The sequence below is a fragment of the Thamnophis elegans genome, chromosome 6 (genome assembly GCF_009769535.1).
Source record: "Thamnophis elegans isolate rThaEle1 chromosome 6, rThaEle1.pri, whole genome shotgun sequence".
NCBI lineage: Eukaryota > Metazoa > Chordata > Lepidosauria > Squamata > Colubridae > Thamnophis > Thamnophis elegans.
Genome location: NC_045546.1, coordinates 50,051,094 through 50,076,808, shown reverse-complemented (window position 1 = coordinate 50,076,808; position 25,715 = coordinate 50,051,094). Strand labels below are relative to the sequence as shown.

The following is a 25,715-nucleotide window of genomic DNA, read 5'->3' as shown; positions in this document are numbered from 1 at the left end:
CATTCTTCAAAGCCAAACATAAGCATCTAATCTAATATGTATCAGCAGATATATCTTTCTACCTGATAGAAATCCCCACCTCCTGGAATGTAAATAGTATCTAAAATGACTGGTGAATTGGTAGTTTGCGACTGGCCCTGCTCACCAAGGCAACTATTTGATAAAAAACCAAGTTTGTCAGTGTAGTCTTTTAATTAATGTTTTAATATGAAATCATTTTATTATGATTACTTCTCAAAGTCAGATAAATATTTATGCTATAAAAATGTAAATAGGTTCTTCTCATTTCTTTATTTCATATTCTAGGTTAATGTCTGATTTACCTAAATTTGACAACGTGGATCTCAGATCTTATGGTGATGAAGAAGAGGAATTATTATTGTATGTTTCATTTTATATTTACGATGATTTATAGAGCTCCTTATCTGGATGACTTTCGGTCAGTCACTCTCTCCCAGCCCATCCCACTCATAGGATTGTTGTTGTGGGGAAAATAGGAGATGTGTTGGATATGTTCACCACCTTGAGTTATTTGTAAAAATGATAAAGATGAGAGACAAATAAATACATAAATAGTTTCAACTATTTGCCTTGAGGCATTTGTAAAACTAATAAAAGTAAGATACAAATAAATAAATACCACATTTCCCCCAAAATAAGACCGGGTCTTATTTTCTTTTGGGTCCCAAAATAAGCACTAGGGCTTATTTTTGTGGATGTCTTATTTTTTTCCCCATGTACAAGAGGCCACTGCTTCTGCTTTCTCATGTGGGAGCAGGGAGCCATGTGGTGTGCTACTGCCATCACCACAAGGCAGGGCAGTGGAATTCTCTCACGCAGCCCACACAAGCTTACCTCAGGGCCCCTGCACGCCACCCATGCACCCTTGCTTTGCAGAGGCGGCTCCAGCAGCTCCATCCAGAAAGGTCCAGCATGGCCACAGGCCCACTTCTTTTGCTTGCTTGCAGCCACAACAGAGCAGGAGGCCGAAGATCACACCAGTGCCATGACCACGAGGCGATGCGGGGAGTGGAGCTTCTCCATGCGCCAGGCTTACTTCAGAACCCCTGCAGCCAGGCCATCCTCTTGTGGCACGGCACCAACACCAGCACACCACTCTGCCTCCTGCTCTGTTGTGGCTGCAGACAAGTAGAAGTGGGCCTGCGGCCACGCAGGCTCCTGCTGCACATGGCTATTGGTGCTGCCACCATGAGGCAGGTGTTGGAGCATGGATGGCCTGGCTGCAGAGGCCCTGAGGTAATCTGATGCAAGATGGCTCCCCTACTGCTTGACCACAGCACTGCAAGCAGCCAGATGGAAAGGGCGGCCGGGCGTCTGTGCAGACTCTTAAGTAGGGTTTATTTTGGGGTAGGGCTTATGCACATGTAAAAACATTCCAAGGCATATTTTCGAGCTAGGTCTTATTTTTGGGGAAACAGGGTAGTTTCAACCACTTGCCATGTTTTTGCTACAGTGTTTTTTTTTTAAGAAACAAAAGTAGAAATTTTTAATATCAGAAGTTAGAAACCAGCGTAGTCGGGTAAAACAAATAATATTTTAGCAATGATGAGTTTTATATATAGGAAAAATCATAACATTAAACATTTTGTAAATTAAGATGTTTATGTAAATAAGTTAAATTCCTGTTACCAAATTCCAGAATGGGCCATGAAATCACGTTTCTGAACATGAATTTAAATCAGATTGAGATTTTTGAAGACTTAATTATATTTTGTTTATGTATTAAAAAGGTATGCAATCATCAGTTTGATCACTTATCTTCTAAAGTCCTAGCTCTCTCTCTTTTTAGGCTGGAGGAAATTATGGCCATTAGTCATGGTCACTAGAGACAAATAGAGGAAAAATATTTTATTTGGAAAGAAATATGAGATAAAATAAACCTTCCTTACACTAATGCATTTTGGAACTTCCTGTTGGATATCTGAAAAGTATGTGCTGTAGAGGAAGATATGAGCTTTTAAACTCATAAATGAAAAGCTATATGTGTGAGAATTATATTAGTCTATATATGGATGTCATGGATGTCCAAGGATTGAAAAGAATAAAATAAAATACTATGTCATGAAAATTACTCCTACTATTACTGAATCTATTTAAGCAATAAGGTCTCAATGTATATATATGTGTACTTATGTATATAGAAAAGTTATTTTTTCTACATACAATATTTCCTCCCTTTATTTTATTTAGGTCCCCACCAGCAGCACTTATGACTGTTCTTACCGCTCAGGAAGATTTATTAGAAAACATCCTAGAATGCATTCCAGTAGGAGAATTTGCAGAAATTCAGCCAATGAGTGATGAGTTTTGCCTTATTTTAGGATATCTTCTTACCTGGAAATTAATTCTTTCTTTCTTCAAAGGAGCTTCTTCCCAGGTAAAATTATTATTTTCCACTCACCATCCTATGAACCCTTCAGATAGCAAATCAGTTCCATTAGAGTGCTGACCTGTGTACCTAAACATTTTCCTATTAGCAATAAAAATAATTCATTGCAGATTGTTTTGGTCAGGAATTAGGAACTAGGAATTTAAAATCAAAAATATTCTTATGTCTAGCCATAAGGTCACGGAAGAAAATTATTCCACACCTAGCAATAGGAAGCAATATTGAGCTCCTGGAGCTATTTTATTATTGCCTTGTTGTTAATAATGAAATGTAAACTGATAGGCAAATAAAATGAAATAAAAATAAATTTTGATAGGGAGATTTTAAAATAAGATTGATAGTCTGTCTGTAAACATGACACATAATCTCAAGATGCTTAGAAGATATAAAGGTATGTTGGTATAATATTATATATGGATGTACAGTTTGTCCATCATCTGTACTCATGGTAGTACCTGACAATTTTACCTGTTGTAAGGAATAAAATGCTACCAATGTTCTCTAGTATGATGTAGTGCTTTTTGCATGGGTCTTTCTACAGGGGCCACAAGGGCTCACTAGGTGCTGAGAGTAGAAATCAAATAAAATGAAAACTTACTTTTAAATGAACCTTTCTCTATTCCATGAGGGGCTTTAGGGGCATTTTTTAGTAAGAATTCTTATCTTATTGAAATGTTTCATAATTCATGGGAATTATTTTACATGTTATTGTTCCTCCAGCTTCGAGCTCTTTATTCACATTACCTTCGAAGAACTAAGAGTTTGAATAAACTATTATATCACTTGTTCAGGCTTATGCCAGAAAACCCAATTTTTCCTGCATCAACACCAGAACTTTCAAATAAAGATGTAAAAACATATTTTACTGAAGAGCTTGATTTAGACATCAAAGGCAAGTCAAAATATTCTTAATTTTTCTGTATTTCAATATATAAGATATTTTATTTTGTTAGGACTCCTGTAGGGTAGTCATTGTCCTCTAAAATGTTGCCCTATTTTCAGGTGGTTCAATGGCAGAACAAATACCTCCTAAAATATCCTTATTTTATATTGCAGTAATACATGAACAATCAGCACAAAATGGCTGACACTCGATGCTGAATAGGTTCCAGTTAAAGCGGTTTCTTTGATTTGTCAATCCCTGCAGTGTTTTCATAGAATTTTTTTCCCTTTGAAATTCCAAGCTGAAAGAATCTCTGAATGCTTCTATATGGTCACCAACCGATGTTCAAAGCAAATTCTGGGATGATTGCCAAAACTGTCTGTGAATGATTGTGAGGCATATCACTGCCTCTAACCTAGGATGAAGTCAGAATTCTTAATATGTGCAGTAAAAGGTTAATGCCTCTAAATGTGTTGGAATTCCCAGGCCGTGGGAATGTGGATACCATTTTGAGATATAGGCAACTTGGAATTAAAATAATTTTGAAAGCAATTCTCTAACCTTAGCTTAGAATAAGCCCTAGTGAATTTAGTAATTCAAGTAAGAATGTATACTATTTTACTCACATTACTAAGAAATGGAAATACTTTCACTGAAAGCATGAAACTCCAGCACTTTTTAAACTGGCTTTATTTCTATATTTTTTCCATTTGTCCTATAGACACACTAGCAATGTCCTCACACATTCCACATTTGGCTTGCACTGTCTATTGTATGACCTTAAAAGATTTGCCAGCTATGGTTCGTCTTTGGTGGAACAGCTGTGAGAAGCGAGTCTTCAACATTGTAGATAAATTTACAAGCAAATACGTTAGTGGTATACTGTCTTCCCAAGAAATATCTTCTGTACAGACCAGTACCCAGTTGTTTAATGGCATGACGGTTTGTATCATTATCTTTTTATTATCTCACTGTCTGTATGTACTTGTGTGCATTTCATTGTGTGAGTGCTTGATTAAATACAGTGATACAACTCTTTTCTGAGAGTTGATGGGAAGCACTGAGGTGATCTTAGGGTTGCTCTCAAAATGCAGTGAAATCTGCAACCTAAGCATTCTTCTATGAAGCATTTCTCTTCTAAGAAGTACCTAAATTGATTAAATTAGTAGATTAAAAACAATGCCTTAGAACAGCAGTCTCCAATCTTGTTGGTAACAGGGACCAGTTTTGTGGAAGGCAGTTTTTCTCCTCCACAGGAGGGAAGGGGGCGCAATCTGGATCCTGTGTATGCACAGTTTCACTCGCCTGCCACTCACCTTCAGCTGTGCAGCCCAGTTCCTAACAGGTCATGGACCAGTACTGGTCTGCAGCCTGGAGATTGGGGAACCCTGCCTTAGAATATATGCAGAAATCTAGGTATTATCGGGTAGCACCTCTCCTTCAAATAATGGCTTATCTTGCAGAAATAAATTCCAGACAACAATACACACGTACCTACAGTATTTGGGATTATTTGATACATGCTTTATTAAATATCTAGATGCAATTAAAACGAAGCAAAAAAAGTTTATTAGTTAGAGCCCACATTTACTTATAAGAAATAAGAAGTTATGATTACTAAGCATATGAATTGTGCTGTGATTTTTCTTCATAGAAAAATTAAGCCTATTCATAACAATACAGAATCCATTCTGCTTTTAAAAACTTTTCAATATAGTATTTACATAAGTATCTAAGCATCTTCTATCTTATAAACGTAAGAATATAAATACATTAGACATTTTTTATCATTTGTATAAATTTGTGTTCTAACAGTCTTAATGTTAGACTCAGATTATTAATTAAAATATTGAATAGTGCATACAGGTAGTCCTCGGCTTACCCAAATGTTCTGTTGCTAAGTGAAACATTTGCTAAGTGAGCTTTGCCCCATTTTACAACTTCATGCCTCAGTTGTTAAGTAAATCACTGTAGTTCTTAAGTTAGTAACACCATTGTTAAATAAATCTGGCTTTCCTTGTCAGGTCACAAAAGGGGATTGCCAAGCGGCTGAATTTTGATCACATGACTATAGGGAGGGTACAATGGTGTGAAATCTATCATGAGTCACTTTTTTCTGTGCCATTGTAACTTTGAATGGTCACTAAATGAACTGTTGTAAGTTGAAGACTACCTGTATTACGAAATAGAAAGTATAACTGACTATCTATTAATATTAATTCAGCCTTATTTAACCCAGTTTGAACATCTTTAGGTGGAAATATGTTCACTGTGCTATATTATAAACATGGGTTTCATTGTTGCTTAAAAATTTGAAAAAAAAATCACATACAGGTTGTCCTCACTTAGTAACCATTTATCCAGCAATTCTTTAAAGTTATGACAACATTGAATGAATGGTAAATATGACTGGTCTTTGGAGTTACAGCCATTGCAATGCCCTTGCGGTCATGTGATCAATATTCAGTGACTTGGCAGTACACCTTATGACCGCAGTGTACATTTCAACTGTTCTTTCCTATCTCTTCCATCTCTGCCCTTTTAGTTGTGCTGTACTCCCACCTGTTCCTACCAACCTTTGCCATTTTCTTCTTCCTGCTGCTGCTGCCAAGGCATGCCCAGTCAAGGAAGGTGTTGGGTCTTGCATGGCCTCCATGAAGCCTTGTAAAGCTTTAGGAAGACAACACAAGGATTAACCACTGCCTCAGCTGGGTAGAAGGAAAATAGCAAAAGTCAGTGGTAGGGGTAAGGGGGTAGATCGCAGGGCAGCCAAAAGGACAGATGGGCAGGAAATAGATGAATGGAGTTGAAGTTCAAGGTCAGACAAGGCAGCAAAAATGAAAGGAGACCCTTATCTAACTACTTCAACTGGAACTGCCATCACTAAAGGTAGGGTCATGTGATGATTCGCCCAATGACCTACTTTGCTTAGTGATGGAAATGTCAGTCCCAATTAGGGTCATTAAGCTAGATCTTGAAAGTAAACAGTAGGATTGAAACATTGTTGCTAAAATAAATGGTAACATTTTTGTTTTTACAGGTAAAAGCTCGATCTGCCACTCGGGAAGTAATTGCTACTTACTCCGTTGATGATATATTCATTGAACTGATTATACAGCTTCCCCCAAATTATCCTTTGGGCTCCATAGCTGTAGAGAGTGGGAAAAGGGTTGGTGTAGCAGTTCAGCAATGGCGCAATTGGATGCTGCAGCTTAGCACCTACCTCACTCATCAGGTACTTTTTCATATACAGTCTTGATTCTGGTCACATGAATTAGATCTGCTCTAAATAAGGTACTTGAACTACTTGAAAGGTTAAAAAAATTGTCTGTGACTCAAAGCAGTACTTGTTGGACAGTTTATAAAGCAGTTGCATTCTTCCCAGATCACATACCGTATTTTTGGATTATAAGGCGCTCTGGACTATAAGACACACCTAGCTTTTGGGAGGAAAACAAAAAAAAATCTGGCTCCCAGCAATTTGCCCCCTTGCAGAAAACAGCAAACAGCCTGGTCAGCTTCAGCACAGCCTGATTTAGCACAAGCAGCTAATTGGCGGTTGGATCCGCCTCCCGAAATACGGACAATCAGCTGTTCCAGGCTGCAGGGATCACTGCCTCCGTGGCACCCCATTTTCGGCCTCCATGCGTCCCGTTCGGCGTCAACGATCCCTGCTGCCTGGAATGGGCCAAAAACGGGTCGTGCGGAGGCCAAAAAGGGGCGCATGGAGGAGGCAGTGATCCCTGAAGCCTAAAACAGCTTATTGTCAGTATTCTGGGAGGCCGATCCAACCGCCAATCAGCTGCCCGTGCTAAATCAGGCTATGCTGAAGTTGACCAGGCTGTTTGCTGCAAGGAGGCAAATTGCTGAGAGAAGAGGTGGGTGGACGGGGGCTTCGGCAACATTTGCTCTAAAAGCCGTACAGACATTTCCACGCACTTTTTTGGGGGGGGGGGGGGTGTGCATCTTATAGTCCGAAAAATATGGTAACTGATCTTCAGTGCTGCAACAATATCCCAGGAAAGTATATAGTAGGTCAAATTGATTATTCAACACATCAACACTACATAAAAATCTTACTGTATATATTATATATTGTTATGAATGCATTACATGCATTAACAGGAAATTGTAAACAATAAGATGGAAAATTGGGATAAAAATTTCACTGAATTGTAAATGCATTCTTTTCCCAACAGAATGGAAGCATTATGGAAGGGCTAGCATTGTGGAAAAACAATGTGGATAAACGATTTGAGGGCGTTGAAGACTGCATGATCTGTTTCTCAGTTATACATGGCTCCAACTACTCCCTCCCCAAAAAAGCTTGCAGAACATGCAAGAAAAAGTTCCATTCAGCCTGCCTGGTAAGTATCATAACTAGTTATTATTTCTGAAGGAAAACAAGTCTAAAATGTATATGGCTTTAAGGCTACTAGTATTCATATGAACATTTAATAAATAGCTTAATAAAATAGTTTGTTAATTTTGTCTAGGGATCTTTTAAGCAAATTGTAGGAGCCTTTAAATTGAAATGATTTGCTGTTTTCGGAGGGGCAATAGAAGTTTTTATTTTTCAGGGTTTTTTTTATACCTTCGATGTAGATCAGAGCTTAAAGGAAACTGGTTTGTGAAAAAGAGTTTCTATTTCATGGAGTGGCCTAGTATTGTAATGAAAATACTTCATTACAAATAGCACTTAATATTTATCTTTAGAGATAGATTTAAAGATGCCATAAAGTATTCAATCTTGACTGGCTAGTGTTTAATTGTAAATAGTAAATGCTAGGCTATTCTTAATATTTGCTTTCTAAATTTTCTCTAGTACAAATGGTTTACATCTAGCAACAAATCCACTTGCCCTCTTTGCCGAGAGACTTTCTTCTGATATACATCATTTTTTCTGCTTCAGTGAGCCTAAAGAAGCAATTGAAAACCACCATACTTGGACCGAGCAGTAAACCTTAATTTTTTCCCCTTACAATAAAAAGTTCAAACAGACTGATCATTTATTAGTATTACTTACTATCTTTGCTTTAAAATATTCAGATATGAAATGTTGAAATGGGTGACATGTAAGTTTTTGACCTCTAGCTGTTTCGTAGTATATTTTGTTTACATAAGTCCTGTTAAGGTCAAAAGATGTTTAGCAGCATGAAGAGCAGTTTAATAGTTTGTTCAATTAGAGAACATGATTAGAATTGGTGTTAAAGGTTCAAAATGAGAGTGATATACACATGCTAGGGATACCCACATATGCACCTGTGGTACTGATCCTTAAACTGTATGTTGAATTTGAAGTAGCGGCAAACAATATTTCAACCGGCTAGTGCAACTTACAGCAGTTGCTAATGCTGTAGTAGGGAACAGTGATGTGCAATTTTTTTTGAATTTAAACAGTCAAGTTTGAAACAGTTCCAATCATGTTTTAAGTATTCTATCTATTGATATTCTAAACCTGAAACACTTTGTGTGAAACTGAAATAGTTATTTCAAAGTTGAAACACAACAAGGTGGCGCAGTGGTTAAATGCAGCACTGCAGGCTACTGCTAGATCAGCAGGTCAGCGGTTCAAATCTCACCGGCTCAGGGTTGACTCAGCCTTCCATCCTTCCGAGGTGGGTAAAATGAGGACCCAGATTGTTGGGGGCAATATGCTGACTCTCTGTAAACCGCTTAGAGAGGCCTGAAAGGCCTATGAAGCGGTATATAAGTCTACTGCTATTGCTATTGCTTTATTGTTTTTACTTAAACTTTCACGTGCTTATTCTTATTTTTATAAAGCCAACATGAAATACCAATAAGTATTCTAAACTTGAAACATTTCTCGTAACTTTGAAAAAGCGATTTCAAACTTGAAATAGCTATTCCATGAAGTTCATCATTCAGAATCTCAGATGATAAAAAGAACCAACTTAGGACAACAGCCACAATTTCTCTACTAGATATCTATATGATAGGAATGTAACAGTTTATGCAGTATTTTATTGCAGTATTCCAAGTAAAATGTTTATTGTCAAAATTTTGATTTTACACATATGGAAATAATATGCATATTTTTGAATTAAGATATGTTAATGTGTACTTGTTGACAACATCTAGGATCTAACCTTAATTAAATGTAACACATTAATCCAAGATAGCATTTTAAAGCAAAGAGTTTACTATATGAAGATTCCTCCAGAAGCCAGCTTCAGGATTTGTAGAATTTCAGAACTGAGAGATATTCCCTCCCTGCTTGTCTGGAAATTACTTTACTGCCATTTAAACCACATTCCTGCAATATTTTAATAATTTCATCTGCAATTTAAAACAAGAGATTATCATTTACTTTAGAACCATCAACTAACTTTACTGTTAACCTAACTGAATCTTTGGGGTGGGTGGGAAGAGATGACAGTGCACTGGAGCCTTTTCCATGTATTTTACCTCTATATTATAAAAGTTAGCCTATTACTTTAAATCTTAATAGCCTGTCATGACTACAATCTTGTGTATTCAGTGCAGGATAAATAAGTTAATCTACCCAATGTATGAATGTCAGGAAAACTAGTCCCTGTGCTTTATTTCATTTTATAATTTCTATATTTAAAAGGGAATCTATAGTAATATAGATAATAAAGCTCCTGCATCTACTACAATCAATTTTTTACCCAGGACTTAAAGATTTTACATAATTATTAAAAAGTATTTTGCACGACAACCACCCCAATATTTTAGAAGAAATTGAGATATGGCTACCTGGATTATTTTCTTTAATTGTAACTAAATAAAACAATCCTCTTGCCGATAGTAAGTCTGACACAAGTGGAAAGAGTCTATCCATAACCTCTCTGCCATTTTTACCTCCAGCCCAGGCTGCCTCTAGTCCATGAGTTTGTATCTAGAACAAATAAAATATGGAAAATTGAGCTGAAAGGTCATACAGAAGACAGAGTAGACTTGTTCAAAGTTATTTCAAAAAATATGGCAAAGAAAAATAATGCATATTTCTATTGGACGTTACACATATTTAAGAATTGTTCTCCAGTTCTTGTTCTGTGTTCTTGGGAAGATCTTCAGTTGTTAGATGCTGCAATAGTGGATTTTTTCAATGGATAGGGAAACTAGATTAGATCATCTTCAAGATATAGTCAATGATTATATTCTATGCTTCTATGGAATTGGGATTAAACCACAAATATCAAAAGGAGATGTAGAAACAAGCAAAAGCATCGGTGAAGGATAATGTTCTATATGTAAGTAATTATTTAAAAATGCAAAAGCTGGAGTGTGAAATAATTTCCAACTAATCGATCTTTTTCAATACTAGTGATACTTTATAGAAGCTGTAAATTATTGGTAATTGGTAAATTGTTAATTGGTATTCTTAAATCTCATGATCATACCTCAGCAGAAGGGGTTACCACATAAGGTGGGTTAAATAACAGCAAATCAACTTTTCCATGTAATCGTGGCGACAATCCTGTTACCTGAACATAAATAAAAATATTAGCATTTATGTAATGCATACCATTATGCAGGTTCACTACAAAAGATATTGAAAGACACAGATTCCTTTTTACAGATGCATAATCTAATTCAAAGAAGAAACAAGGAAGAAAGTGAAAAGCAAGTATTGGGAGAGATTTTACCAAGCATATAAATTTTGCCAAGCATCTTATTCCCAAACCACTTGTCTACCAGTGCTTATTACAGGAAAACTACAATGTTTAAAATATATCTATTCAATACCAGCTTTCTGGTCTTTAAGTTTAATAAAATTAAAATTTATCATGTAGCCTAAAATGGTTTATTATCCATTATATAATGGATAAACGACCCTGCATATAATAACTTTTTTCTATCATTCACCTGCTTTAGATAGCTCTACTGCTAAGAAGTTTCACTCATTCTACACCCAAGCTAGAATACAGAGGTACCAAACAACAATAACATTATTCAAGCTAACATACAGCGAGTCACTTGAAAACAGAGCAGCACAGATCACAACTTGTATTATGAAATCAGCTGTGTTGTGGCCTGCCGCTGGCCCCTCCAGCAGCCAAATCAGAGGAGGAGGAGCATGGGAGTCGGGGTCAGCATAAAGGCAACCTGAGAGCTCCAGGGGGGGTGGGGAGGAGGGAATGGAGCTGGCAGAAAGAGAGACAGAAGTGAAGTCTGTGCTGTCCGTCAGGCCTCAAATGAAGTCAACAGCCCCAAGGTCTGGAGGTGGCTGATGAGGAAGTGGAGGAACAGCTGGGTCCAGTGCCTGACACACAGATGCGCAGAAGGCAGAGGAGGAGAGCAGTGGAAATCTGTGCGCTGATCCTTGGGAAAGAAGAGCCACAGCTACTAGCAAAGCCTCACCCTAGCTCTGGGGATAAATGCAGGGGGAGGAGATGAATAGATGTGGCAGGCAGCTATTCATCTTCCTGCTGGACTGACTTGTTAGCCTGCAGTGAGAGAGAAACTTGCAGGGCTGCTGGCACTCCTAATAAAGTAATATTGAGTTAACTTCAGAGGGTTTGTCGTGTTTGGGGAACTGGGTCAGAACAAGCTGACTAGTACACAGTCAAGCAGAAGAGCTCCATTACTTCTAGACATTCATGTTATAAATAGCCATTCTTACCCTAAAATGTAACATAAACAATGTTTGAATATTGATAATGTTTTCAAATTTGTTGACCAAACAATTAATTATAATTTGTCTTACCAGGTCAGTAATTACTGGCTGAATGTGAACACTATTTTCTCTAGCTGTTTCTACTGTGCATAGACCAGCCACAGGGTTGATATCAGTACACCTGTATGCACAAAATTATATTTTAGTAAACAGAAGCTATCTTTGGTTACCTTAGAAAATAATGGTCAAATATAATTTTGATCAGATATTTGATTGCACTGCCATCTTGAGTTTTCTGATGCCTTCCACAGATACCCCCCGTTCTTGGAATACGCAAGTCCTTGGTTAACAACCACTTGTTCAGTGATCAAGCGGCATGGTTTCGTATGCTGCCTGCATCTCACGGATAACACTTTTCTTATCTGCACAGTCTGGTTTCTGGCATGCTGCAGACCAATACAGTCTGCAGACCAGGGGTTGGGGACTCCTGATTTGCAACAGCACTAAAAATTGGAAATTATGACTGATTTTCAAAGTTCCAACCATCTGATTCAGTGTAATGCCTTTTATGTGCTATACCTTAAATGTACACGACTGCATGTCAGAAAGTGCTACTGTATACATATGGAGGACACATTAAAGCAGATAAATATGGTTTCTAAAACAACAGTGAAACACAAGCAACAGTTCTTAACGGAGCCATTATCTTGTAGAACTGTCAGATATACTATTTAACACCAAATTGTATTTCTTGTTTTTCCTGAGTGAATAATTATATCATTGACATAATCCAAATTTACATTTAATAATAGTTCATATTCACATTCCAAAGATTATGCTGCATTATTTAAATAACAAAAATTATGCATCAGAAGCACCTTATTTCTTGCTTACTTATATAACTCAACTGCATATAAATACTTACATGTAAAATGCTTGGATCCAACAATTGAAGCTAAAAAAGTTGAAACTACTCCAGATCCAGATCCTACTTCAAGGCATATATCATGCTAAATGAATAATAGTTCAGAGATCAAAATGAGAATTACAATGTAACATGCAAAACATACATGGTTTAATGTATACATTTTTAAACTATCAGTTTTCAAATTAAAAATTAGATCCAGAAGTCAATGAATAATGTCAGTTATAAGTTTAATAAATGTAATCTGAAACTCTAAAATAATTACAAGATCCAATCTGGGTCAGTCAACCTCTGGTTCCAGTGACTGACTCAGATTGAATTTTGCAACATTATCCTGGGACAAGTATGGGATAAGAGCTGAGGTGGCGCAGTGGTTAGGGTGCTGTATTGCAGGCCACTTCAGCTGTTATCTGCAGTTCAGCGGTTCAAATCTCACCGGCTCAAGGTTGACTCAGCCTTCCATCCTTCCTAGGTGGGTGAAATGAGGACCCAGACTGTGGGGGCGATATGCTGACTCTGTAAATCGCTTAGAGAGGGCTGAAAGCCCTATGAAGCGGTGTATAAGTCTAGCTGCTATTGCTATTGCTATATTTGCTTTCATTTGTAAAAAATCATTGCCATAATTATAATTTAAATTAAATAACTATTTTTGTATGCTTCCCAGAGCTGTTCAGTGTTGGGTGGCATCCAACCTTTAATAAATTATTGTATTATTATCATTATTCAACTTTGCTGATTTCTCAGATTGATTAAATTCTACCTGCAATGCTATTTTACACATCAATAAGGAAGCATGTTATATTTACGGATAACCTATGTCTAGAGGCTTTATAGATTTTATTCTATTTCTGTCTCGATTTTATTTGGACATTAATATTTTAGATATGCTTATTTGCTTTATTCTTAGTCCCTGCAGCTAGGTGCAGTTCTAGCAGAATCAAGCAGTTGCGTGCGCGCGCGCGCACACACACACACACCTTTCTTTATAAAGTTCATCTGAATTCTTCTCAGCAAAAAATATTTTCTGTCACTTGATGCAATAATAGCCAAACAATTTTTCTGCAACAGAACAGAATGCAGTATGTACAGTAGTAGATGGTATTTGCAGCATACTACTTTGCAAAAGATACAGATAACAGGTCACAAGTTAACCAGAAAGTTTATACATTATGGTGAGTTCTATGTTATTTAATAGATTACAAAACCTCCTTTTAAGTGAATTGGATTCCATGTAGCTTCTTTGTGCAGTCTTTCCCCATCCCCACTTTTCTGTCAAGCCCTGCCTTTTCTTGATGGTTTCCCTGTCAAATGTTCGTCCCTGACGAACCCTATTTAAGCTTTCCAAGACCAATGATAACTGGCTGGTCTATTTACTCTTTTAATCGTCTCATATATGATGAGTACCACTTTAATTCTCAGGGACGTTCATTTCTAGCTGTTTTTATTTTATTTTTTAAAAAGCGGTTGATTCAATGTGCACACCTCAGGCCAAGTTTACACATTTCATTAAAATCGACTATGTAAATTGCAATGCGCAGCAATGTTTCCTATCGCGCCCTTGCCAAGCCCGCCGTGCGCAGTTCCCCGAACTTTTCCCTTGCTTGCGCAACGCCTCCGCTCGCCGCCTCACCCGGCGCTTCTCAGAGCTTCGGCATCCTGCTCGAGGGCGTCGAGCAGCAAGTAAGTGTCTTCGGCGGGCTCATAAACCGCGCTGAAGGGACCCTCTGGACCCACGTGCTGGTGCCGCGGGGTTGGGATCATCACCGCCGCGGTTTTTCTCTTGGCCCCGAAGGTGAGCCTGAAGCAGCCATAGGCTGCAAAACAAAACAAAAAAACGATATCTCTTTATTCCCGACTTCGCGAATCGCACGCCTCGGCCAAGAGAAAGAAGGAAAGCCGGCCCCCCGCTCCTTTCACGCCTGCGCTTGGTCAGAAATGCCCAATGATCGAGGCAGAGACACTTAAAGCCCGCCCCTTCCAAGGAACAGTAGCCACCGATTCGTCGCTCTTAGAGATGGAAAGGTCGCGTGCAGTTAATAGCTGCTGTTCAGGCTCGCCCTTTGAGAGAAGTTCCCTTATCTGTCGTGTAGCAGTTTTATTTGTTTTTATTTACTTATATGCCATTTTTTAAATTATTTTTATAAATGACTCAAGGCAGCAACATACCAACAACACATTGTGATGGGTTGGGCTGAGAAAGAACCAGCTGCTGGCACAGTGGCTATTTCTCCAAGCACTAGGACCAGGATTTTAATACAACTCTAGTGTGCTAGTGTGTCTGTTACATTGCTACTAGTGTTTATTTAGGAGCCTTGGATTTGTGTGTGTTTGTGTGTGTAATGGATTGTGAAGTTTGGTGGGATTTTTTTTTGTACCTTTGTTCAAGGTCCGGCATGCTTTTGACAGGTGGATGGCCTTATAAATATATTTAATAAATAAATAATAAACAAACCCAAGCACAACACACCCACACACAATATTAATGTGTGCAAATTTAAGATTAGAAAAAGGACACACACACAAGCACACAACACACACACACACACACACAACATATATATATATATATATATATATATATATATATATATATATATATATATATATTTATTAGATTTTTTTACAACCCCTGGTAAGCCCCAATTATGGGAGGAAGCTAACTGCTTCCATCATCTGTCCTTCGGCTCGTCACAAGAGTCCATCACGACAGAAACCCAATATTTTTACTGTTGCCTTTGTTATATTTGTGTTTTTTTTTAATTTTTGCTGATAAATAAATAAAGGGAGACTAGTATAGATCTATTTCAAGCTATTTAGCTCTCATCAGCTAGCCATACCCTTACTGGGATTTGAACCTGGGCTATATTGCACACTAGGCATACTAGGCAGAGATCTTAGCCATTAGGCCACAGGCTCTTATCCATTTATCAGCGAAGCCAGGGTGAAAGGTATCTATTAGATTTTTTATATCTTAGATATATCTAAGATCTTAGCCTAATGGCTAAGATCTCTGCCTATTATGCCTAGTGTGCAATATAGCCCAGGTTCAAATCCCAGTAAGGGTATGGCTAGCTGATGAGAGCTAAATAGCTTGAAATAGATCTATACTAGTCTCCCTTATTTATTTATCAGCACAAATAAAAAAAACCACAAATATAACAAAGGCAACAGTAAAATATTGGGTTTCTGTCGTGATGGACTCTTGTGACGAGCCGAAGGACAGATGATGGAAGCAGTTAGCTTCCTCCCATAATTGGGGCTTACCAGGGGTTGTAAAAAATCTAATAGATACCTTTCACCCTGGCTTCGCTGATAAACGGATAAGAGCCTGTGGCCTAATGGCTAAGATTTCTGCCTAGTATGCCTAGTGTGCAATATAGCCCAGGTTCAAATCCCAGTAAGGGTATGGCTAGCTGATGAGAGCTAAATAGCTTGAAATAGATCTATACTAGTCTCCCTTTATTTATTTCTCAGCACAAATAAAAAAAAACACACACACACATATATATATATATATATATATATACACACACATACATACTTACATACAGTTGGCTTTGTGCTTAAGACACAACTAGAAGTCAGTCTCACAGTTTCTAGTCTGGTATCTCATTACATCAAGATTACATCTTATGTGTTCTTGCTATGTTTTTTTATGTTCCCTATCTTGAACCACACTCAATGAAAAATATGTTCATATGTTTATATGACCAGTTCATGATTTCTTGATGGAAACTTAATATATACTATTTATGAGTAGTTTAAAGCTGATTCAGGATGTTGTTCACACTTTAGAAAAGCTGGAAACCAATGACACAATGTGGGAAGGATGTGTTCTTTATTTACTTTTTCAGGCCATGTTTATACTGAAGAGATGCCAGAGAATGTGTATATGAGCAGGTGATCTAATATGAATTGCTCTCCTAGCCACAACTGTTGCCTGCTCTTCAAGCAGGAGTTGTGAGTCTAGGAGGACCCTCAAATTGTGCACCAGGTCTGTCTGGGGCACTGCTATTCCATCCATAACTAAAGATGTTATACTCCTGGATTCAAAAGCTCCACTTAACCAGAGCCACTCAGGATAGTAGTGAATTTCTTGGAAAAATTATTCAGGTGGCATGATGTATCTATATTTACAAAGATCAAAATCCTGTAGGCCACAGTGCTATCTATGAAGTTGTATGGAACTAAAAGTTGAATTTGAAAAAGTAAAGTAGAGGGAATATTGACACTTTTGGAACTTTGTTGTGGGAGAAGACTCCTCAGAATATAAAATTATTTTATTTTGTACACATTTATCAAAATCTGCCTTGTGAAGTCTATAATGCTGGAGAAGAGAAGTGGATGATCAGCAGCAAGATGGATGGACCAATTACATTTTTTATGGGTGTACCTTTGGGACATCTGAAGTAATGGTTGGGAATAGATCATTCTGGAGAAAGTCTACCTGTGTAGGTCCTAACAGTCAACACTGTCAATGTGTACCATCTATATTTTGTATGTCTATAGATAAAAAGAAGCAGTATACATAGTTAGATCCAGCCATTTTAAACAACTTTCGTCCTGTCTCCAACCTTCCCTTTATTGGGAAGGTTGTTGAGAAGGTGGTGGCCTTTCAGCTTCAACGGACCTTGGAGGAAGCTAGCTATCTTGACCCCTTCCAGTCCGGCTTCAGACCTGGTTACAGCACAGAAACCGCTTTGGTCGCATTGACCGATGATCTCTGGAGGGCCAGAGATGGAGGCTATGCGTCCATCCTGGTTCTCCTTGACCTCTCAGCGGCTTTCGATACCATCGACCATGGTATCCTTCTGCGACGACTGCGGGAGGTGGGAGTGGGAGGCACTGTTCTGCGGTGGTTCTCCTCCTACCTCTCGGACAGGTCGCAGTCGGTGTTAGTCGGGGGGCAGAGATCGTCCCTGAGGCCCCTAACATGTGGGGTACCTCAGGGTTCGGTCCTATCACCCCTACTATTTAACATATACATGAAACCGCTGGGCGAGATCATTCGGAGGCACGGTATAAAATACCATCAATATGCGGACGATACACAATTGTATCTGTCCGCCCCGTGCCAACTCAATGAAGCGGTGGACGTGATGAACCAGGGGCTGGAGGCCGTTAAGAATGGATGAGTGTTAACAAACTGGTACTCAACCCGGATAAGACCGAGTGGCTGTTGTGTTTCCCCCCCAATAATTTGGCTAATATACCAACACTTAGGCTGGGGGGTCAAATTCTATACCCCTCAGATAGGGTCCGCCAACTTAGGAGTCCTCCTGGATCCACAGCTGACTCTTGATCACCAGCTGTCGGCTGTGACCAGGGGGGCATTTGCCCAGGTTCGCCTGGTCCGTCAGTTGCGGCCCTATTTAGATCGGGGGCTCTCACAACAGTCGCTCGAGCCCTTGTGATCTCTAGACTGGAATACTGCAATGGGCTCTACATGGGGTTGCCCCTGAAGTGCATCCGGCGACTACAGCTAGTCCAAAATGCAGCCGCGCGAGTGATAGTGGGCGCACCGCGGTTCGCCCACGTTACACCTGTCCTCCGCGAGCTGCATTGGCTACCTGTTGGTCTCCGGGTGCGCTTCAGGATACTGATGACCATCTTTAAAGCACTCCATGGTAGTGGATCTGGGTACTTGAGAGACCGCCTTCTGCCGATTACCTCCCTAAATCGACCAATTAGATCGCACAGACTGGGCCTCCTCCGAATTCCATCTGCCAGTCAATGCCGACTGGCGACCACACGGAGGAGAGCCTTTTCTGTTGCTGCCCCGACCCTATGGAACGAGCTCCCCATGGAGATCCGCACCCTCACCACTATCCAGACCTTCCGCGCAGCCCTCAAGATCTGGCTCTCCAGCAGGCCTGGGGATAGGCTCCTAATACCCGCCCGAGTGTTTGTTTGATTGCTGAATGAAAGTTGGGTTTTATTATTTTTTTGTTGTTCACATATTGTTTTGTTTTGACCTTGCACTTCCCCTCCCCTGTGGTTGTAAGCCGCCCTGAGTCCCCTCAGGGAAAAGGGCGGCATATAAATCCCAATAAATACCTAAATACCTAAATACTTATGACCACAATTGAGCCCCAAATTCCTGTTGTTAAATGAGACATTTGTTAAGTGAGTTTTGCCCCATTTTATGACCTTTCTTGCCTCTGTTATTAAGTGAATCACTGCAATTGATAAGTTAGTAACCCGGTTGTTAAATGAATCTGGTTTCCCCATTGACTTTGCTTGACAAAAGGTTGCAAAAGGTGATCACATGACCATGGGACACTGCCACCGTCATAAATATGAACCAGTTGCCAAGCATCTGAATTTTGATCACATGACCATAAGGATACTGCAAAGGTTGTAACTGAAAAATGGTCATGTCACTTTTTTCAGAGCTGTTATAACTTGAATGGTCACTAAATGAACTGTTGTAAATTGAGCACAATCAGCAATTGCTTATAAATAATGCCCATTCATCACCCTAGAATTCTACAACTAGAATAATGTCCTTAATATGTTTAAGTGTTCTTAGTGATTTTAGCTGAAATGAATAATAAATAACATTCTGTTCTTTCTTCTAAGTCTGTCTTGTAGGTAGGACTGATCTGATTATGCGGTGTCTGACGTTCGTCTTAGGTAAATACCTAGGTTATCTAACTACATTTCATTGCCTATTCATCAGGAAGCAACTGTGTACTGTATATCACTAAAAATGTCCAAATATTTATTTTCCCTAAATGTGCCCAAAAATGGAATTGAGTAACATTAAAACATATTGTGCAATTATTGTATGGCATTCTTTGTTAGCAGGAAAACCTGTTTTGCTTCTGATGTAAGGAATGTTAAAGTAGTGCTCATAAAATGAATATGAAAATGATTTAGGGAAGTACATTTTCTCAGGAATACCTAATAATTGGATCTTAGGTAAAATTAAAAAATGTTTTTTGTTAAATGCAGAGTCAAGTGGTTTTAGATTCACTTAAGTCTGCATTTGCAGAAATAACTGTATTATGATTTTTGCCCTTCAGCAAATTATTGTAGTTAGTTTGCATATTTAAAGAGTCCAACAATTTCATTTTGTTCAGTAAAATATTCCAGATGGCGAACATTAGAAATTTTAGAGCTTTTTGGACAGAGAAACTCAGTCAGGAAAGCCACAAGATGTAGTGTATCCCTAGAATGTATTCATCATAATGGTTTGATGAAGTGGCTTGTTTTGGGTAATGTATATTCAATTGTTCTGTCTTTAAAAAATATGCAAATGTTTTTAAAATTATATCCAGAGTTCCTACATACTTTTGGTTAAAGTATGAAGTTAAATATAAACTACTGTATATGTTATGTGAAGTCATCATAACATTGTACTTTAAAGGATACAGCTAAAACTCTCAGCATCTATATTAGTTTACTTTAGTGCATTTTTAATAAACTTGCTTGAATTCCTTTAATAGAGGTACAGTTCACCTTTGGTAATATACTTAATACATTTTCACCTGTCCCCAATGACTAAATACATAAAATGGATTCCAATCTAGATTAAAATCACAGCTAAATTAATTAACTCATGAGTTAAATTCTTTTATGTGATCCTGGTCCACTTGTAGAAAAAATATTTTTAAATGTATAAATCTTTAATGCAAACAAAGAAAAAAAATATTCACCAGCAAAATAAATTACTTACTTTTTTTGTTAGATTATTAGCTGTGAATTGGAAGAGGATATTATTTTATAGTGATTGTGAATTTAATGGTAAACAATACTGTTGGAAGTGTGCATATGTGCAAAAGCAGAAAATAATGAAGTGATTGAATGTGATTATGGAAAATGATATAATTATAAAACCTTGCTTCTTTCTTGCTAATTTTCATCTCCATTTATAGAAGCTGCACCTCTGCGGCAGTGGTGGGTTTCAAAAATTTTTGGAACCTACTCTGTGGGTGTGGCCTGCTTTGCGGGAGTGGCTTGCCGGCCATGTGACTGGGTGGGAGCGGCTTGCTGCAATGTGACCAGGTGGGAGTGGCTTGGCAGTCATGTGACCGGATGGGAGTGGCCAAGACGATGTCACTGAATTCTTTGCCCAATGGATGATATAAAGATATAAAAAAGGAAATTTATTATTTTGTGTGCTTACTACTTAAATAAGATTAAATAAGTACACAAAACAATAAAGAGCTACTTACAGAAGGTAAGTAGCTTACTACTTACTACTTGTATTCAAAGGGAATACAATACATATATAATTTTACACATGTTAACAGCTGCTGGAACTGTGTTTGCACAACAGTGGAAAAAACAAAGATATGAAAATGAATAAATATTAGAATGTGCAGGAATGAATAAATTAACAATTAAAATCAAGAAGGCTTCGAACAAATCGTGGGATTTGTTTTAGCAATTGCTAACTAACAGAAACAGCAATTAGAAATCTAAAAGTATGAAAGAAAACAGCAATTATGTAAGGAAAGGTCACTAAAATGTATAAGGAAATTTTATTAGTACTTGATAATTATTAATGTGTAGATAACTGTGGGACATTACACACCCACACACACAAACTATGACAGTGCCAGGAAAATACCCAAAAATAACAATTTCTCCCCAAAAGACTGCAGATGAAACCAGTTTTTCCCCTAACCTTAGGAACAGGAAAGACAAAGCCACTGGAATAAAAACCATCAAGGCATTGTGAGAAATTATAAAGGGCAGTGCCAGTGCCAGGAAGAACCAGCAACCACCTCACAATTACTTAAACAACCAGGTATCACACAGAAACACACAAAATCTGGCAAAGCTGCCTTGCACCAACCTGGCCTGCCCATAGAAAAGCAGCCACCTTGAGATACATAAACCATGCACCAACCTGCACATTTAAAAGCAACATATTGCATTACAAATAAAACATTTGCAAAAAGGAATAACATTTCTTGTAATAAGCATTCTATAAACAATAAATAAATAAATTTCCCTAAAAATAATTTAAAAAAGATATTTTACACACAAAAATTAAAATAAAACCATTAAAATATTCTATACATAATAAATTAAAATAAAACCATTAAAATATTCTATACGCAGTAAATAAAATTTGAGATTGTGGAGATGTAATTCTGAGGCCGGTCCATTGTGGAAGGTCCTGATGAGGAGTTTGTGATGACCATGAGGCAGGAGGCATATAAATTTAATAAATGAAGAAATAAATGCCCTGTGGTCTTGATGGTTTGCTTGCAGATATTTTATTGTCATTGGTATGAGATACCTAGCTGGTTCATGAAATGTCTGCAAGAAAACCACCAAGCTCAGGGAACACCAAGGACCCCGCTGTCATCTCCCTCCCCCCCTCCTCTTCCTCCTCTCAATATATCCCACTTTTCTAGCACTGATGATGATGATAATACCTGCTTTGGGTAATGAAACATCTGCAAGAAAACAAGCAAGCTCAGAGAGCACCCAGGACCACACAGTCGTTGCCGCCCTCCTCCTCCTCCTCCTCCTCCTCCTCCTCCTCCTCCTCCTCCTCTATATCCCATTTTTTCTAGCACTGATGATGACACCTGGTTGGGTAATGAGATGCCTGAAAGAAACCATCAAGTTCAGAGAACACCAAAGGACCCCACAGTCTTCTCCCTCTTTATCTTTTTCCTTTTTGTTCTTCTACTTCTCCTCCTCCTTTCCCCACAATCCCATTCCCTTCTAGCACTGATGATGTTACCTAATTTGGTAATGAAATGTCTGTAAGAAAACCACCAAGCTCAGAAAGCAGCAAGGATCCCACTATCCCCCACCTCCTCTTTCTCCCTCTCTTTCTCCTTTTTTCCTTCTATCTTTCTCCTCCTTTCCCCCCCCCCAACCCCACTCCCTTCTAGTACTGATGATGTTACCTAGTTTGGTAATGAAATGTCTGTAAGAAAACCACCAGGCTCCGAAAGCAGCAAGAATCCCACTATCCCCCACCTCCTCTTTCTCCCCCTCTTTCTCCTTTTTGTCCTTCTATCTTTCTTCTTCTTCTCCTTCCCCTCCCCAACCCCGCTCCCTTCTAGCACTGATGATGTTACCTAGTTTGGTAATGAAATGTCTGTAAGAAAACCACCAAGCTCAGAAAGCAGCAAGGATCCCACTATCCTCCACCTCCTCTTTCTCCCTCTCTTTCTCCTTTTTGTCCTATATTTCTCCTACTTCCCCCCCCCCAACCCCACTCCCTTCTAGCACTGATGATGTTACCTAGTTTGGTAATGAAACATATGCACCAAGCTCAGAGAGCACCCAGGACCCCTCATTACAACCTCATTACAAACTACCGTCCATCTCCCCCATGCTCAGAAAAGGAAGCCCATGCAAGTCCTAAACTAGCAGCGGGTTTTAGGATGCCTGCCGCCACCAAAGCACCTTCCCGGAGTTGCTTTTCTGAGCATGGGGAGACAGATGGTAGTTTGCGTGGTACAGCCGGCACCTAGGAGATCCTAGGAGACCGGCCGTGCCGCGTAATGTCCTGCTGCCATCTCCACTCCTGTGCCTGTACTTTCTGGTGGCCAGGCATCTTAAGCAAGTCCGGGGACCTTGCAAAGGCCTTGCGAGGTCCCCAAACTTGTCAAAGACACGGGCCGCACCGCGTAAGCTCCTGCCACCGTCCCCACCCCTGTGCCCATGCTTTCTGGCAGCCAGGCATCTTAGGCAAGTCCGGGGACCTTGCAAAGGCCTTGCAAGGTCCCCAAACTTTTCAAAGACGCCAGCCGCGCTATGTAAGCTCATGCTGCCGTCCCCACCCCCGCACCCATGGTTTCTGACAGCCATGCAGCCCTGCGCTATAAGCGATCCCGGGATCCTTGCAAGGCTGCAAAAGGTCATAGGACTCATTTATAGTGCAGGGCCACAGCAGGCCGCTCTAAATGGCCTGCCGCCGCCCCCTGCCCCGTGCTTAGTTGCAGCTTTCTTACCTCCTCGGAGTCAGCAGGCAGCAATAGAGAGCCAAGCAGGAAAAAAGGTAAGTGGTTTTAGATATGGTTCTTAGAGGTGGGCGGGGCTATTGGTGAGCCAGCCAATCAGTGAGCGGTGGACGGGGCTAGGATAGTCCAGACTGACGGGGGAGCAAGTGATGGAGTGGCTTCCGGATGGGCAGGGGTGAGCGAGCAAGCGACAGGGCTGGGGCAGGTGTTCCGGAAGTTATTTCCGGGTCCACCGGTTGAACCTCCTCTCACCGGACCGGTAAATTTCACCAACCAGTTCTTCCGATCCGGTGCGAACCGGCAGAAACCCACCACTGCTCTGTGGAAGCTTTCCAAGTGAGTGAGGATTGTGCAACGTGATCTTCATTTACTAGAGAATCCCTCTGACTAGAGCTGTTCTTTTTGTAAACAATCATCCTTTATATGTAAAAAATAATGAGCTAGTAAACTATACAGTAGAGTACCAGAATTTCTGGAAGTAAAAGATACTAAACTCATTTGAATTTACTAAAGAATAAAAATTGTTTGACTTGTGATTGCACCATTAAACAAAAGGACCTATAGACCTATTTCAGCTTTGCAAAGAGAAATGAAAAGAACACCCCACCCCACCCCCACACACATAAATGTTTCATACAGACATATTTATGTGGGGGGGAAACCCACAGGGTTTATGTCAGTATCATTGATTGACTGATTATCTCTGCAACCTTTATTTTTGAATGGAACAATTTAAATTCAAGATAGTTTTGCCATTTGGAATATTGTATTTACAGTAAATAAGACAGGAAAGAAATAATTAATATACTGTAGAGCTATTTATTGAACAGGTGGGAAAAGTATATATGGAATCCAAGAATTGAATATGGCTCTCTAACCTCTTGGAGATTGACTAACCCAACATGCTTTCACGACCATATTGACAACACTTTTGATGTGATAGCCTTCATATTAACAGTTATTCAAGGAGAAGCAAATGTTACTTATTAAATATAGGGTCCATATTTTACTTTTGACATTTGCAACTGCTTTTTATTGCAGCTTTATCAGCATTTCTCTGCAACAGATTTATGATCTTAAGCCTACCTTTTAAAAACCACTGAATATTTACTATTAAGTCAGCACATTCCATTGTTTGTGGAATACTGCAAAACTGTATACCATTTATTCTCCTGCTTTATTTCTTTCTCACTTCCATATAAACAACATTCCTGGCATGGAAGTCAGACACTATTAAATGAGCTTCTAATATGTTTCATATACGCTTAGATAATTTTCCATTGCTGTAAATAACTTTCAGTTGCTAGGAAAATATATGATCTCCTTTCTAAAGGGAGACATTGGATGTTATGTATTCAGAACATAATAAACATTTTCATAAAATAAAATTGACAATTAACTCAAGTCTCTTTTTCCTTCATTCCAAAATTTTATATAATGCTTAAGAGGATAGAGCAACTAGTAAAACCTTCCAGTAAATTTATTTGTTTTCCAATTTGACTCTGATACTGTATATCCTCAAAGACTTTTTGTGATCAAGATCCCCCACCCAAAAAAGACCTATGCAAAAAACAAGACCTATGCAAAAAATAAGACCCAGCATGGTTTTTATGTATAAGCCCTACCCCCCCAAAAAGCCTTAATTAAGAGCTTGTGCAGCCGGCCGGCCAGCCATTCCATCTGGCTGCTTGCAGTGGTGTGGCCATGAAGAGAGGTGGGGTGTTGGTGGAGCTGCCCCATACCCCTGCACTGGCTTACCCCCAAACCGGCTTACCCCCATGCCAGCTTACCTCAGAGGCCCCGCAACCAGGCCATCTATGCCCTGACACCTGCCTCATAGTTGCAGTTCCAGAAGCCATGTCCAGCAGGAACCCATGTGGCCGCCAGCCCACCTCTGTTTGAGGCCACAACAGAGCAGGAGGCTGAGTGGTGTGCCATGGCTCTGAGGCAAA

General features: G+C 39.2%; 2 protein-coding genes across 2 annotated transcripts in view; one reads left to right on the top strand and one right to left on the bottom strand.

Annotated features, from left to right (window-relative positions):
• LTN1 (listerin E3 ubiquitin protein ligase 1) overlaps positions 1-8,299 on the top strand; it is a 36,759-nt gene extending 28,460 nt beyond the window's left edge. Inside the window, 7 exon segments of the mRNA XM_032219244.1 lie at positions 307-381; positions 2,212-2,398; positions 3,131-3,302; positions 4,015-4,235; positions 6,334-6,528; positions 7,493-7,660; positions 8,119-8,299. Of these exon segments, the coding sequence (XP_032075135.1) occupies positions 307-381; positions 2,212-2,398; positions 3,131-3,302; positions 4,015-4,235; positions 6,334-6,528; positions 7,493-7,660; positions 8,119-8,181 (1,081 nt within the window). The 3' untranslated portion in view covers positions 8,182-8,299.
• Positions 8,300-9,012: 713 nt separating this feature from the next.
• N6AMT1 (N-6 adenine-specific DNA methyltransferase 1) lies at positions 9,013-14,739 on the bottom strand. The gene is given in 8 exon segments (XM_032220267.1): positions 9,013-9,593; positions 10,035-10,176; positions 10,682-10,765; positions 11,989-12,079; positions 12,824-12,839; positions 12,842-12,908; position 14,198; positions 14,454-14,739. Coding segments are annotated over 8 exon segments (639 nt in total). The 5' UTR covers positions 14,585-14,739; the 3' UTR covers positions 9,013-9,486.
• Between the last annotated feature and the right edge of the window lie 10,976 nt (positions 14,740-25,715).